The sequence below is a fragment of the Lactuca sativa genome, chromosome 5 (genome assembly GCF_002870075.4).
Source record: "Lactuca sativa cultivar Salinas chromosome 5, Lsat_Salinas_v11, whole genome shotgun sequence".
Classification (NCBI taxonomy): domain Eukaryota; kingdom Viridiplantae; phylum Streptophyta; class Magnoliopsida; order Asterales; family Asteraceae; genus Lactuca; species Lactuca sativa.
In genome coordinates, this window is record NC_056627.2 from 180,037,857 (window position 1) to 180,052,705 (window position 14,849).

Below are 14,849 nucleotides of genomic sequence, written 5' to 3' on the forward strand. Positions count from 1 at the left end.
TTTAAACACTTTAAATAACACATATTATTCTATAGATAAAATATATTTCCAAAAAATAAACATTCATTTTCTTCTGGAATTAACAAAACGGGTGAGATGACTCCAACATGAGTCATAAGCAGATGATTGAGGAATGATGAAATGCATATGTACATGTACTTGGCCTCATTTGCAAGCACTAAACCATTGTATTTTTTAATGATATTTTATTATTATTTCTTTTTTATTTTCACCTTTATGGTGTTTTGAAGTCTTTATTTTTTATTTTTTTTTATCTTTGCAATCTGATGGCTAACAACCCTCAACAATATAACAACTTTCATTACTATTGTCTCAGATATAGACAAGATAAATTAAAGTGGAAGATTGGTATTAGTTACTTAGTTGAGGCTTTCAATCATGGGTGAATGTTGTGTTGTTGATTATAAACAAACCTAATAAAGAGTTTAATTCCTACCTTTTACTTCTTCGGTTCAAAGTTTATGCTATTAGTAAGGTTGTGGTGAGAGTTTTCTTATCTTCTACCTAACAAAATTTTTGGAAGATTATATTGGAAACGGTTAGCAACTGTTTTTGGAACATTTCATTGAGCATTTGGCGGGTAATATATGAAAGCTAAAAAAAATATGCCACCTAAACTTTATACAAGACGACAAAGTTTAGAAGCCAACTTCAAATTGATCCTAATTTGGGCTTTTTAAGCAGGTATGTATTTGGGTTTGGCTAAAACCTTTTTTAACATGACAGCTACATAGTTTTCCACTAAATTCATTCCACGACACAGTTGAAATTGAGATATGAATGTTCAGTTTCTTACATCTAGAGTATATGAGAAAGAAAAGAAAAGTAACTCTGTAACTTTGAATGAAAAGAAAATAACTCAAACATTTACATAGTTAATCGTTAAATTAGTGTAGCAGAATATGGAAATCTACCCCAAACAATAAACCAAACTGCATAGAAAATAAAAGCAAGAGAACTTACCAGATGACATGTAGCAGCCGGAAGTAAAGGAGTGGGGAAATGTATGAGTGTTTCCACAGTTATTGTTCAATTTTATAGAAGAGATGTGACCACCTGTCGATTATACACGAAGTCGAAGACCAATCGACTGTTGAGTCGATTTTTAGCAAAATTAAGGTCGTGAAGACCGGCGGAAGGGCGTCGGCAGGCGAAAGGCAATCAGCGGGCGGCGGTCGGTGACTCTGTGTCGACGAAGCTGATGATGGGAAATTGCCATCAATCAATGCCAATTTCAATGCGTGGTGACGAAGAAGAAGGGAGAGGTTGTGGGATTAAAAAATTGAAGCGACAGTCGTTGAAAAGCCAATCAGCCGATGACCATCCCACCAGCAGCCGGCTAAAAATATTAGCCAATCATTCCACAGCTCCAAACCAACACCAAACAGAAAAGAGAAAAGTGGTTGGCTTAGCTGAAAACTTGCTACCGTAGATAAAGTATTCTTGAAATTTATTGTATATAAAATATTAATATTCATATTTTGATTTTCAAAACCAAATCAGCATTTAAATTTTAAAATAATTAATTATTATCTTTTACATATTCTATCTCTTATAAATAAACTAGATTATGACCCGCGTTAAATGCGGGGAACGCATAAATAAAATATAAATGTATATAGATATTGCAGAATAATTATAAACAAATCAGGGTTATTGATATTATTAAAATGTGTATAAAATACAATGAGGTTGGTAAATATATATATATATATATATATATATATATATATATATATATATATATATATATATATATATATATATAGTCGTTGAAGGACTTCTTTGTAGACAACATTTTTTGTTTTATTAGTTGAACGACCTTCATCGCCACAAAGTACCTTCAAACCTTTTTTACTTGTGATGCCGAAAACAGCTACATATAGTTAACCACGCGCAAAAACGGGTCTACGCAAGTATAATCTAACGTTTGACAATGTACTTTCAAAATACATTATTATTTTATGGTTATATTGCGAAATAAAATTGTTTATTTTAAAAAATAGCAACTTATTTATGTTTATTTAAAATGAACCACATAAACCCCCCCCCCCCCCCCCCCTCCACACACACACACACACATACAATATTAAATAAAAAAGAAAAAAAAAACAAAAAAAAAAAAAAAAAAACTCTAACAAAGAAATATAAAAACATTTATGCTTACTCGATTTAGATATTGCTCATGACTCATTGAAAATGTCAAAATACATAATTGGCACACAACTTACTTGTTATTATGAGACGAATTAAACAATTTAAACAAATGATGATTTTTTATTTTTATTTTATGACAATGATAAAATAATGGAAAAATGAATGCTTACTTCAAGACATTTGCGGACGTTTGAGTAAGGTCTATGGTCTTAACTACTGTGTATTCATATCTTTCACATACAGCTATTAAATGGTTGTTCAAGATGAATTAAAAGTTCATTGTTATTTCTTGCCATTTTAGAAGTATGTTTCGACCACTTTTGCATCAGATAAAAAACATATAGGTTCTTTTAGTATTATTGCAATCCTACTTTCATATAAAATTACTTTTTTCGCATCAGACCAAACTCGATGCTTTTAAGCATTATTATCATCCTATATTATACATTTTTTATAGTTTTTAAAAGTTCGTTGCAATTTCTCATTTTTTTTTTTGAAAGTTCGTTCTTATTTCTTGTTGCTTTTAGAAATAAGTTTTAGACTTTTTTTTATCAAACCAAATTTGAAGGTTATTTTTGCATTATTACCATCGTATATGTTACATTTCATTTTTATTATTTGAATATAGTTTTTGTAGTTCAAAACCGATACGAATATAAAAATAATGACTACATATTAACCGACTCTCTATAATGTATAATTAAAAATCAAGACACTATAATCACAATTTATTGATGTTAGTTAATATGTAATTTATTTGGGGATGAGGTTAGTTTTTGGTTACTTATTTGGGAAGTATAATATGTATTCTGCATTCCAAGTGTTTATCTTTTAAATTTAGCATTTGTTACTTTAGAATTTTATTTTGGCTTGAAATAACCATGATCATCCCATATTTAATATTTTTCTTTTCTTACACCTTTACTTCCTACTAACTTGCATTCACTAAAACAAGATTTAACATTTTTTTAAAAAATAAATATGAACAATAAACTATTAAACTCAATGGATATAATAAAAGAGACTTGAGACTTGCCTTTTGTGAGATCAATAATACCAAATTTGACCACTTTCTGCAAAATAATTTAAGAACCGAAGAAAACCTGATTGCCCAAATATCTAATATCATTATTTAAGTCATAATCTGTTATATGCCGACAAAACTGAAAATTTCAGCCAAAACTCTTTTACATGCCATCAAAGTAGAAAAAAATCTTTTAAAGTTAAATGATGGTATTAATTTAAAAAATTATCTTTCCCTATTTGTTGGATGTATTTTTTTTTATGACAAGAACAATTATCAGTCCAAACATAATCCGTAAAAACCATCATGGCCAAATCATAGATCACTTCATCAACAAAATAGAATACCACGATAGTAGATGATAATCCAGTTAGAACATCTTTTTCTAAAAGATCAAGAAATGGATAATTTATTAAAATCTTATCACCCTGATAAAAGTCATAACTAAGTGACATAGATTGAATCGATAGTTTACAATAAATATAAAAAAATGAAGCCCTATCAGAGATAGAAAAACTTGAGGATGAGACAAAAAAAACATGTAACACTACAAAGTAGTAAACATAAAAAACACATGATGCTAAAAATCTAGAAAAAAAAAACAAAATTTATACATGGTTGTGAGGTGAGCGTAGAGAACTTGTGTCAGATTTTTTGAGACATTTCGTCAAACACCTAAGATGTCTGTTCTAATAACTCATATTTTGAATGTAATTAACATGAAAAAAAAATCAAATGTTACAGGAAAGTATAGAAATAAACTAAATTAACATGTATTTAGATTATACAAATTATTTTGAACAATGTTCCTTCAAAAATATACTTATTGTTGTTTCATACCTAAATACAAAAGTTTAATAAAAACAATGTTAATTGTAATTATGCAATTTGATTCTACAATCAAATAAAAAATTTCTATAATACCGTAAATATGATATTCAAGGAAATAAGATCATTCCTAGCTATTGCAGTTTGTAGAGGTTGTTGAGTATCGAGTCCAAGTTAATAGGTTAAGAATTTAATATAAAAAATTATACATTTTTGTTTTGTTTGACTTAATCTAGACTGAATGATGTTAATCGATTTCATGTAAGCTGTGACAAAGAATATCAAAATATATATGAATACGTATATTTGATACAGGAACAAAAAATAATCGAAAAAGGAACCACTTTATGGTGCTACATTCTGTTATGAACACGCAAAGCATCAATTGAAGCACAACCATTGACATAAGGAAGAAGAGGATTAGGGAATTCTGGTTTAAGAGAAAAAATATAGGAGAAAGATGAGAGCGGTTATTCATGTTTTTGGCCTGATTTATGGAGAAACCGATGTCTCATATATAAATAGAATGATATGCTTTAATTGATAACATAATTGCTGATTTTAAAGATTCTATAATTAAATGTAATTATGTCCGAATTGTGAAATATATTTTCGAAAGTATGAATATATTCTATAATTAAATATGAATAGATTCTATTATTAAAAATTCTATAATTTAATGTAATTGTGTTTGAAATGTAATTGGTAAATTTAAAGATTCTATAATTAAACGTTTGAATTCTATTTTGAGAAGATGATGTCATCAATTCGATCTAATGGTGAAAATCATATGATTGAAATACAATCAAGGGCCTTGATTGCTTCATTGGTGAATTAAAGGTTTTTTTTTAATAATATTTAGAGATTTATGGAGAAACCGATGTCTCATATATAAATAGAATGATATGCTTTAATTGATAACATAATTGTTGATTTTAAAGATTCTATAATTAAATGTAATTATGCCCGAATTGTGAAATATATTTTCGAATGTATGAATATATTATATAATTAAATATGAATAGATTCTATAATTAAAGATTCTATAATTTAATGTAATTGTGTTTGAAATGTAATTGGTAAATTTAAAGATTCTATAATTAAGCGTTTGAATTCTATTTTGAGAAGATGATGTCATCAATTCGATCTAATGGTGAAAATCATATGATTGAAATCCAATCAAGGGCCTTGATTGCTTAATTGGTGAATTAAGGGTTCTCTTTTAATAATATTTAGAGATTAGAGATGATTCTACAATCAAATAAAAAAATTTCTATAATATTGTAAATATGATATTCAAGGAAATAAGATCATTCCTAGCTATTGCAGTTTGTAGAGGTTGTTGAGTATCGAGTCCAAGTTAATAGGTTAAGAATTTAATATAAAAAATTATACATTTTTGTTTTGTTTGACTTAATCTAGACTGAATGATGTTAATCGATTTCATGTAAGCTGTGACAAAGAATATCAAAATATATATGAATACGTATATTTGATACGGGAACAAAAAATAATCGAAAAAAAATATAAAAAAGCGAAAGAAGGTACTGACCTTCTAGTGAAAAACAATGAAAGTTTGAAGCAGATAATGATGACGGAAGTGATAAACAATAAGAATGATGTTGTAGGAGAAGGTTTGAAGAAAATCAACTATCGAAAATAAGTATGAGCCGCAAATTCAAGGAGGAATCGTATATGTATGTGATAATTTGAATATGATTTTTTGGTATTAAGGGTTTCCTAATAAAAATGGATTTTATATTAATGGTTTGCTAATATAAACGGATTTATATTAATGGTTGATATTTAATGTCTTAATTGAAATGGTTTTCAGTAATATGTTTTTAAAGTTGACTATTTTAAAACCTTCATAACCGGAAATTCAAGATTTAAAATAGGGGAAAATTTATTAAAATTAAATACATTCTATTTCAATGGATTTAAGTTAATTTTGTTTGACAATTGGAAAACTTTTATTAGAATTAAATACATTCCATTTGGGGAAGATGATGTCACCAATTTGATCTAAGGGTGGAAAACATAAAATTGAAATGCAATCAATGACCCAAATAGTTTCAGATGATATCATAAGATTTCTGTTTTAATATATATTAAAGATAACATAATTATTTATATGCTTATATGAGTTTTTTTAAAAAGAAAAAACTAATCAGGTTTAAATTTTGAAGCCAAAAACTATAAATAATGGAATTAAATTATGAGCAATATTAATTAGGGTTAATGATGACATAGATCGTCAAAAGATGTCTTGAAGGAGATGCTTGCTTCAGTTTGTAGAGATTTGTGTGAAGCCAAAACAGAGGTGTGATAATTGGAGATGAAAGGAAGAAACAATACGTAAATTCTAAGAATACATGAGAAAAAGGAACCACCTTATGGTGCTACATTCTGTTATGAACACGCAAAGCATCAATTGAAGCACAACCATTGACATAAGGAAGAAGAGGATTAGGGAATTCTGGTTTAAGAGAAAAAAATAGAGGAGAAAGATGAGAGCGGTTATTCATGTTTTTGGCCTGATTTATAGAGAAACCGATGTCTCATATATAAATAGAATGATATGCTTTAATTGATAACATAATTGCTGATTTTAAAGATTCTATAATTAAATGTAATTATGCCCGAATTGTGAAATATATTTTCGAAAGTATGAATAGATTCTATAATTAAAAATGAATAGATTCTATAATTAAAGATTCTATAATTTAATGTAATTGTGTTTGAAATGTAATTGGTAAATTTAAAGATTCTATAATTAAATGTTTGAATTCTATTTGAGAAGATGATGTCATCAATTCGATCTAATGGTGAAAATCATATGATTGAAATACAATCAAGGGCATTGATTGCTTCATTGGTGAATTAAGGGTTCTCTTTTAATAATATTTAGAGATATAATAAATATTTTTTATTTTCTATCTCTAATCTCTATCTCTTATAAATAAATGTAATATTTTTTTGTATCTCTAATGTGGTGTACATTGATGATAAAACGTTCACATATTCTTAACCATTTTGGCGCCATTTCTAGCTTGAAGAAGGAGAGAAGAAGAGTAAATGAGTAATCTAGTGGTGGAGTGGATAGGTAGCAACATTATCATGGCCTCTTCTTTCTATTGGACCTTTGTAAGTATCAAAGATCCAAACTTTATTACATTTCATGGGTAGATCTAGGATTTTGTCCATTTTTCTTCATGTTTAGTGTTCTTGAGTGAAGTAAATCCATAAAGTTAGCAAATTTATGGATTCTAAGAGTTCCTTTATCATCATATTATCATATTGTTCAAATCTGGAAGTTGGTGAGGTATAACTGTATAAGAGGCATGCATGAGATTTTGAAGCATATTTCTTCACTTTTGACCTAGAACGGCTTGAACCATGCATGGTGCAAGCATGGCCATAAAGGAAACATTTTTATGGATTTTAGGAGTCCCCTTTAACTTCTGGATGAGATGGATTCGGGGACTTAATGGAATAAGCACTTAAAATGGTGATTTTTACCTTCAAACGATGCTCAAGACGTGAGACACAAAATCTTACGGAGTAAGATTTGAATAACCCCTGTTTTCTGTTAAGATCCTTGGAGCTCACGATGTAAGAGTATGTGCCCAGTCGTGATGTCAGCTCACGTGATTTCTTTGACTGAGTTGGCTAGTTAGGTCGAGTCGAGTTGGAATCGGACGGATTGGACTATCACGACGTGACCACGATTTGGTCACGACGTGAGGACAGATATTTGGCAGTAAGGGTTGTTGACTTTGACCAGGATTTTTGACTAAGTTCGACCTAAGGGTATTTTGGATTATGTTTGAGAATTGGTCACTTTTGATGGATAAGTGACAGGTGGAGCTGAGATTCGGAGCCGAGACCTTATCAGCTATCATTCAGACTGTGAGGTGAGTTCCTCACTAATCTTGTGGGTCGAAGGCACCAATGCCGACCTCTTTAGTTATGTATCCCGATATATAGGATGTTGTTATACAATAGTGATCTGTAAATTTGTGCTAGTCTGTTAACTAGTTATATAATTATATGTTGTTGGATATATGTTATTTGCTACGTATATGTCGACATGGTATGGTAGGGTTGTGACTGTACTACTTTGTGCTGAAAGTTAACAGGCCAGAGCATTAACCGAAAGGTTGTGGGCCAGGGCATTCTAACCGAAAGGTTGTGGGCCGGGGGTAATCCAACCAGGAGGTTGAGGACCCATTATATATTGGGCAAGCCAACTGAAAGGTTGTGGGTCGGGGCATTACAACCGAAAGGTTGTGGGCCGAGGGTAATCTAACCAGGAGGTTGTAGACCCGTTATTTATTTGATTATATATTTGTGTGGTGGTACTTTGAGGGAACTCACTAAGCTTTGTCTTATAGTTTTACTTTATGGTTTTAGGTACTTCCGAGAATTGTGGGAAGGCGAATGTGTGACCGTACACAGCTTCCTGTTTTATGTATTTGGGTCTTGGGGAAAACTCTGATTTGAAATAATGCGTTTGAAACAATGACTATTTTATAAACAATGTTGATGAATTATTGATTTTAAAAATTTTAAATTTATTATGATTTTTGGAGTGTTACAATGGAATTGGCGTATTTTTCCGCCCCCACCAATATTGTGCAGCTATACCTCTTATAGTGGTCTTGTGTCTAGTAATATTATTCTACATTAGCCTCATGAATACAAACTATAATAATGAATCCATGTACTAAAATGGGGAATTCTTTATTTATATATATATATATATATATATATATATATATATATATATATATATATATATATATATATATATATATATATATATATATATTTGAAACATCAAAATACAGCTTAATTTTTAAATATCATATGTATCAATTATTAAGCTTTTAATATCATATTTATCTAAATCATTATTTTATATATTTCATAATAATTTTAAATCTTTATTTTTGTCAACTGTTATATCCTTCTAAAATTTGTTGCCTTAAATAGTAGTAAAAATCTATTAACTTAAATAACCAATTACGAGATTCCAAAGATATCAATTTCTAAGTTGAATTCCCGTTAAGGCCACCGGGTATGGAAGCTTTTTTGAAGCGTAAAGGGTGACGTGGAGGGGGGTATTTACGCGTGAATACCGCCCCCCTCCCTGGTGAATGTGACGCGGAGTGACATGGTTCACGGGTGGTTACAACCAATAGAATTTCATTTACCCAGACTTCTCTCTATCTGTCTTGCTTTTCTCTTTCTCTCCCTCTTTGTTCACTAGTTATTCACTAATGAACACCACCCCATTGTTAGTAAACATGTAGTGACGTAGTTATTGGGATGATATGGCAGCCCTTAAACGCGTAACCATACCTCATGACCTAATAGAACGAGTTATTGAATTTGAAAGATATGTAGCAAAATCTAAAAAAAAAATGATTAAAGTGAAATTACATAAGACCCACCGCCGACCATCATCCATTGGTGATAAGGTGGTGGGTTTTAGTGTATTCTTGATGCCACAGCAAAAGCGGCTTACACCCCATGCTTTAGATCTTACATATTTATTAAAGCTCAAATCAACACAACAATATAGTCGATTTGATTTTGTTTTATATTATAATGATTTTGATGTATAAAAATGATTATTAAATATTAAAAAGAAAAGATTTTGACAAATATGATACTTTTAATGTTTATAAAAGATAAATATAATATTCAAAAACTAAGTTGGCCAAATAGACAAATATGATATTTTGTCATGAAATTCTCCATAAAAGATTCAAACGCCATCAAGAGCAATAAACATCAAAAAATAACAATCAAAGAATCCGCAATCCATTATGTAACATCATCTAAATACAACAATATGAACAAATTTTTGGAAGATTTATGTATACCCACGAATGTTGTCCAAGTGCATCTATATATAATATTCGTTCTTTTGTATATCAAGAATAACCAAAACATCTTTACACCATAGAAGCAAAGTTTAAAAGTGTTGAAGGCTTGAAATCTTTTCGATGTTTTAAATAATCAAAAAGTCTTCAAGTGTTGCGAGAGTTTTTAGTTGATGACTAAGAGAAGCAATTGTCTTCTGACATTCAGCAAATTTAGTACCAGCCATTGCTAATTCATTATCCTACACAAAGCATAACAAACAAAGTAAGAGAAAGATTTTAGTGTTCATATAATTTGAAATTGTTTATAAAAAAAATAAAATAAACTAAAATACACTAACCTGTTTTACCCGAAGCCCTGTGTTTTGGATTGCTGCTTTTGGGTACTGATTCTGGTGTTGTAATCTTAAAATCTCCCCTTCTAATTCCCGACATTTGGTTTCCATCTTCCCCGATAAAGCACGCTCCTTTCTGACTTCCACTTCCAAAGAACCAACCTTCGGAATCAACGATTCCAATTCCGCTTTTAATATTTCAATCTGTGATTCCGCCTTGTTTTTCTTCGTGTACGCATCCTCGATTCGTGATTCGGCTTCTCTTCGTTCGCGGCGTACGGTATCTAGTTGACTTTTCAATTCCGCCACCTCTGATTCCAATTCCAAGGTACGTATGTTTCCCGTGTACTCATTTTCAAGTTGTAATCTTGATATCTCCAATTCTAGCTCCCGACATTTGGCTTCCATCTTCCCCGATAAAGCACGTTCCTTTTCGACCTTTGTTTCAAACGACTCGACCTTCGGAATCAACGATTCCAACTCCGCTTCTAATTTTTTAAACTTTGATTCCGCCTCGTTTTTCTTGGCGTATGCATCCCCGAGTCGTGATTCCATTTGACTTTTCAACTCCACCACCTCCGATTCCGATCTTTTTACCCTCTCGTGTAACACCTCGACTATTCCTTTCGTTGATTCCAGTTCTTTCTCAGTTGTTTCTCTTGCATCATTTGAAGAAACCAACGAAGCTTCCATCTCCCTTAACTTCAATTCAGCCTCTTTAAGCTGATTTCTTGATTTCTCAAGAGCCTTTTCACGCTCCTTCAACTTGATCTCAAGATTCTTTTTTTCCGTTTCTACCCTTTTCAAAATCTCTTTGATTTCAGACGTTTGATCAATCGTTTGTACCGAATCCCTCGGATCAACCTTAGGTAACCCCACGAGTTTCTCCATTTCAAGAAAGTCGTCCATGAGATTAATCTCTATCGAAGGGGCATTTCGGTCATTTTCAACAACCGATAGGCTGCGATCATTTGCCACTAATGCTTTCCGGAGGGCAGCATTTAGCTTACGGCATTCCGATTCCAGTTTAGTCACTTTCCTTACACTTTCTAAATGCAACTTACTAGCTGATTCCGCAGCTTGATTGCTCAATTCTCTCTCGATTAACCTAATTTCAAGCTCTTCTGCCATGGAAGCAAGCTCGAGTTTCATAGCTGAGTTTTCTTTCTCGAGTTTTTGGATCAAAAAAGGGTCAGCTTTTTTGTTGGACCGGAATTCTGCGAGCTGGTTTTCGAGTTGGGATTTTGTTATTTGCCATTCTGAAGTTTTCTTTTCAATAATTTCAGTTATTTTTTGATCTTTTTCTTCTCTTGTTTGTCGAAGTTGTCTTAAACATTCTTTTAGGGCTCCATCAAGCTGACAAACTCGATCTTCTAAGGTTGAGTTTCTAAGTGTTAAAACCTCGATTTGTTGCCTCAAACCCAACACTTCATTCTCAGCTTTCTCCCATCCTATATTAGGAAAAAAAAGGGTTAAATGAAGGTAAAGATCAATTGTAATATTTTTAAGTAGAGGCTGCCATTTCAACAGATTTGCTTAAAATCTGGGTTGTAATTTGTTCTTATTACAACATTGTAGTTTGAAAATCAACCAAATTACAGAAATGTCATCCAGATACAAAATAATTTTCACTATTATGATATGGTGAATTTTTTAATGTCATAATAAGAAAAAAAAATGGAAGTATAATGCTATAAGTGGGTTGATTTTAAACGTATAATGTCTTAACTACAAAAAAAATGAAACTGCAATGTTGTAATAGAAGAAATGAAAGTAGAATACTATAATACAAAAACAAATGAAAATACATTGTTGTTTCTTACATTTATCCCTATATTTAATCTCCAACTAGTCAAATGGGCAAGATAAAGAAAATAGGTAAAAACCCGGTCAAATGGGTCAGGTCTAAAGCCTCCCAAACTGTAATCTTAAGTTATATAGACTTCTAAGCTATTTTTGTTCATCTTGAACAACAAGAGGTACATTTGATTTTCAAGATCAAAAGAACTGATTTTGCAGCTTCAAATTTGGAGTTAATGCTTCAAACTTTTCAAGAAAATTTGATAGCTACCTAGCCTACATTAAATCTTATAAGAAATCACTAAAAATTTGATAACCCGCTTTTAAAGTGGATTCGGCTACTATATTAACAATTTGCACAAAACAAAAGAGAGGTATTGTTTGACTTTTGAGATCAAAAGATCTAACTTATAGCTTGAATTTGGAAATAATTCTTCAACTTTTCGAAAAAAAATCAGATAGCTACCATAAACTTTGTAACATACACGAAAAATGGGAAATTTTATGGTGTCAAAATGAGTAATAAATTCATTTCAAGTTCAAAGTTCCAAAATTAGGTCACAAGACTGGAATAGACAAGACTGGACTTGACAAAATTTCTAGGCTACTCTTGATGATGAGAATGATGAGAGCATTCATGTCTTTTGCACAAAAGAGAGCAGGGCATTATGGTCAAATGGTGTTTTTGGAACCTCTAAAGTAGGTAAGAGTTTTAGTCTTTTAGATACCTTCAACTGCTTCCTCTGCTACTTTTGAGTGCTGTTTGACCAAGTCTTCCTTGATACTGATATTCACAAGAGCTGCTGATAGTTTCTGGGATAAAGTCTTGACACCACCCTCAAGTTCTTCCTGTGGTACTTCAGACTTTGATGTGACTTCGGGTGACAAGGAACTTTGATTTGAATATATCTTTTGAAGATTCAAAAACAGAAAAAGTATAAGATTTTAACCAATACTTGACAAAGCAGAAATCAAGGAAGAAAAATATAACAAAACCAAGATATCATAATTGGTCTATTTCAACAAGATTTCTGAGGCATTAATTAATCTTGAATTGTCTAAGAACAAAGAATACACGCATTATCTTATTTCTGTTGCAAAAGTTAACACAATTTTGACTTTGAAAGTCAAACACGAACGTATTCCTTTCCAAATTCAAACGCTATTCGCAATTACAAACAGTTTTACATTCTTACTCAAATTGTTCAAATCTTCATCTTTTCTTGTATTCCGATGTAGTTATCTTAATTTCTAGTAAATTTCATAGTAATTTCGGATATATATGTAGTGCGTTTGACTGTAAAAGTTTAACTATAACATGACGGAGTGTAAAATAGATGAGGATCGAAGTTGTACCATCATCTACGATACTTGTACAGATTACTTGCAACAATTTGAAAACGAGGACACGATTCATGAGTTGAAAATACCTGATCATCGGAAAATCGCTCAGAATGAGATGAAACAGATCCTCCAGAGCTTTCCGTTTCTCCCGGGCTTTTCTCTGACGACCTTCTCCGCCATAGCCAGCTCCGGCGATCCATCTTTTCCGGCAACAGATTGAAAACCAAACACTAATACCCCACCACACTCACCCTCACACTTCATCAACAATTTCACCAATCCTAATCATTCAAAACCAAACTTTCTCACTTAACGATTGGCACCCAGTACACAATACCAGATTACAATCAAAACCCACAATCCGAAACCTCTTCAAGCCAAATATCGAGATGAATGTGAAACAGTAGCGAGAACAAGATTAGGGTTTGTGGATTGACAAAATCGGGAAATCCGTAAGATTTTATATAAGTTTTACTAAATTGGGATGGGAAATTCCAAACTAAACTTAATTCACACAAAAACCCACAACCGAAAAGCTAGCAAAATTGAATTGGAAGCAAGAAGAACGTATATATTTTTAACAGAACTACAGAATGGGTTGCTCAAATCGGTTGATTTTGAAGCTTTGCTTAGAATTCACTCACCATACCAATATGTAAATGCATCAAATAGCAGTAGATTCACATGAAGAAAGCTGATCTAAAAAAAGAAGGGTGAGGTTAGTTTAGAACAGGTGTGTATGTGTGGGTAGTAGTTTGCTTGGAACCCACAACTTTGACAAACAAGCCTGTGAATTATTCTGTAAGATGTGATTGCACGCCTTGTTGTTGTGGGGTGTGCGAGAGCACATGCATTGCAGGTGCTAAAATTGACAGAGATGAAAGAAAGTTGACACCCATTATTTGCTTTTTTTCCCATTCATATTTCCTTTTTGTGTTCCAGTTAATTATTCTCTGAAACTAATCATCACTTGTGAGGTTTAACAATAACATTTCATGTGACCACACCGACTATCATTTTCGGAAAAATTGCATTGTTGAAATGCTTATAGATAACCAAGAGTTCGTATTTAAATTATATATATTTTTTAGAAGGGCACTTTACTCCAAAAGTAGAACTTATTGAAAAATATTTAATCAGTTAATTAATCGAATACAATATACTAACATTTAGAGATAAATACGAATTTAGACGAATCTTTAAACTTGTTCTAAGATTTAGCTAAAAAATAAATAAATAACTCAAATAGCCACCATTTTCATAAGAACTAGAGAAAATACCAAAAATTCCCTACGAAAACAGAAAATGACGTCGTATTTATCAATTTTCACAAGGTTTTTGTATTTCCACAAAGGGTCTTGTGAAAATGAAGATGCCCAAATTTTTTTCCGAAATAAGAACCTAAATTTTCATTTCTTGAACTTTATTTTTTGAAAATTCAAATTA

At 31.4% G+C, this 14,849-nt stretch overlaps 1 protein-coding gene across 2 annotated transcripts; it reads right to left on the bottom strand.

Annotated features, from left to right (window-relative positions):
• Nucleotides 1–9,840: 9,840 nt before the first annotated feature.
• On the bottom strand, nt 9,841–14,276 carry LOC111897615 (filament-like plant protein 3). Of its 2 annotated transcripts, XM_023893575.3 has the most exons (5): nt 14,048–14,276; nt 13,490–13,684; nt 12,788–12,968; nt 10,266–11,710; nt 9,841–10,166 (listed from the first exon to the last, which is right to left on the bottom strand). In XM_023893575.3, exons 2-5 carry the CDS (start codon nt 13,601–13,603, stop codon nt 10,053–10,055), a joined length of 1,854 nt encoding a protein of 617 aa, XP_023749343.1. In that variant the 5' UTR covers nt 13,604–13,684; nt 14,048–14,276; the 3' UTR covers nt 9,841–10,052. The 2 variants fall into 2 exon arrangements, with proteins under 2 accessions (XP_023749343.1, XP_023749342.1); XM_023893574.3 differs by having other exon boundaries at nt 13,490–14,276.
• Between the last annotated feature and the right edge of the window lie 573 nt (nt 14,277–14,849).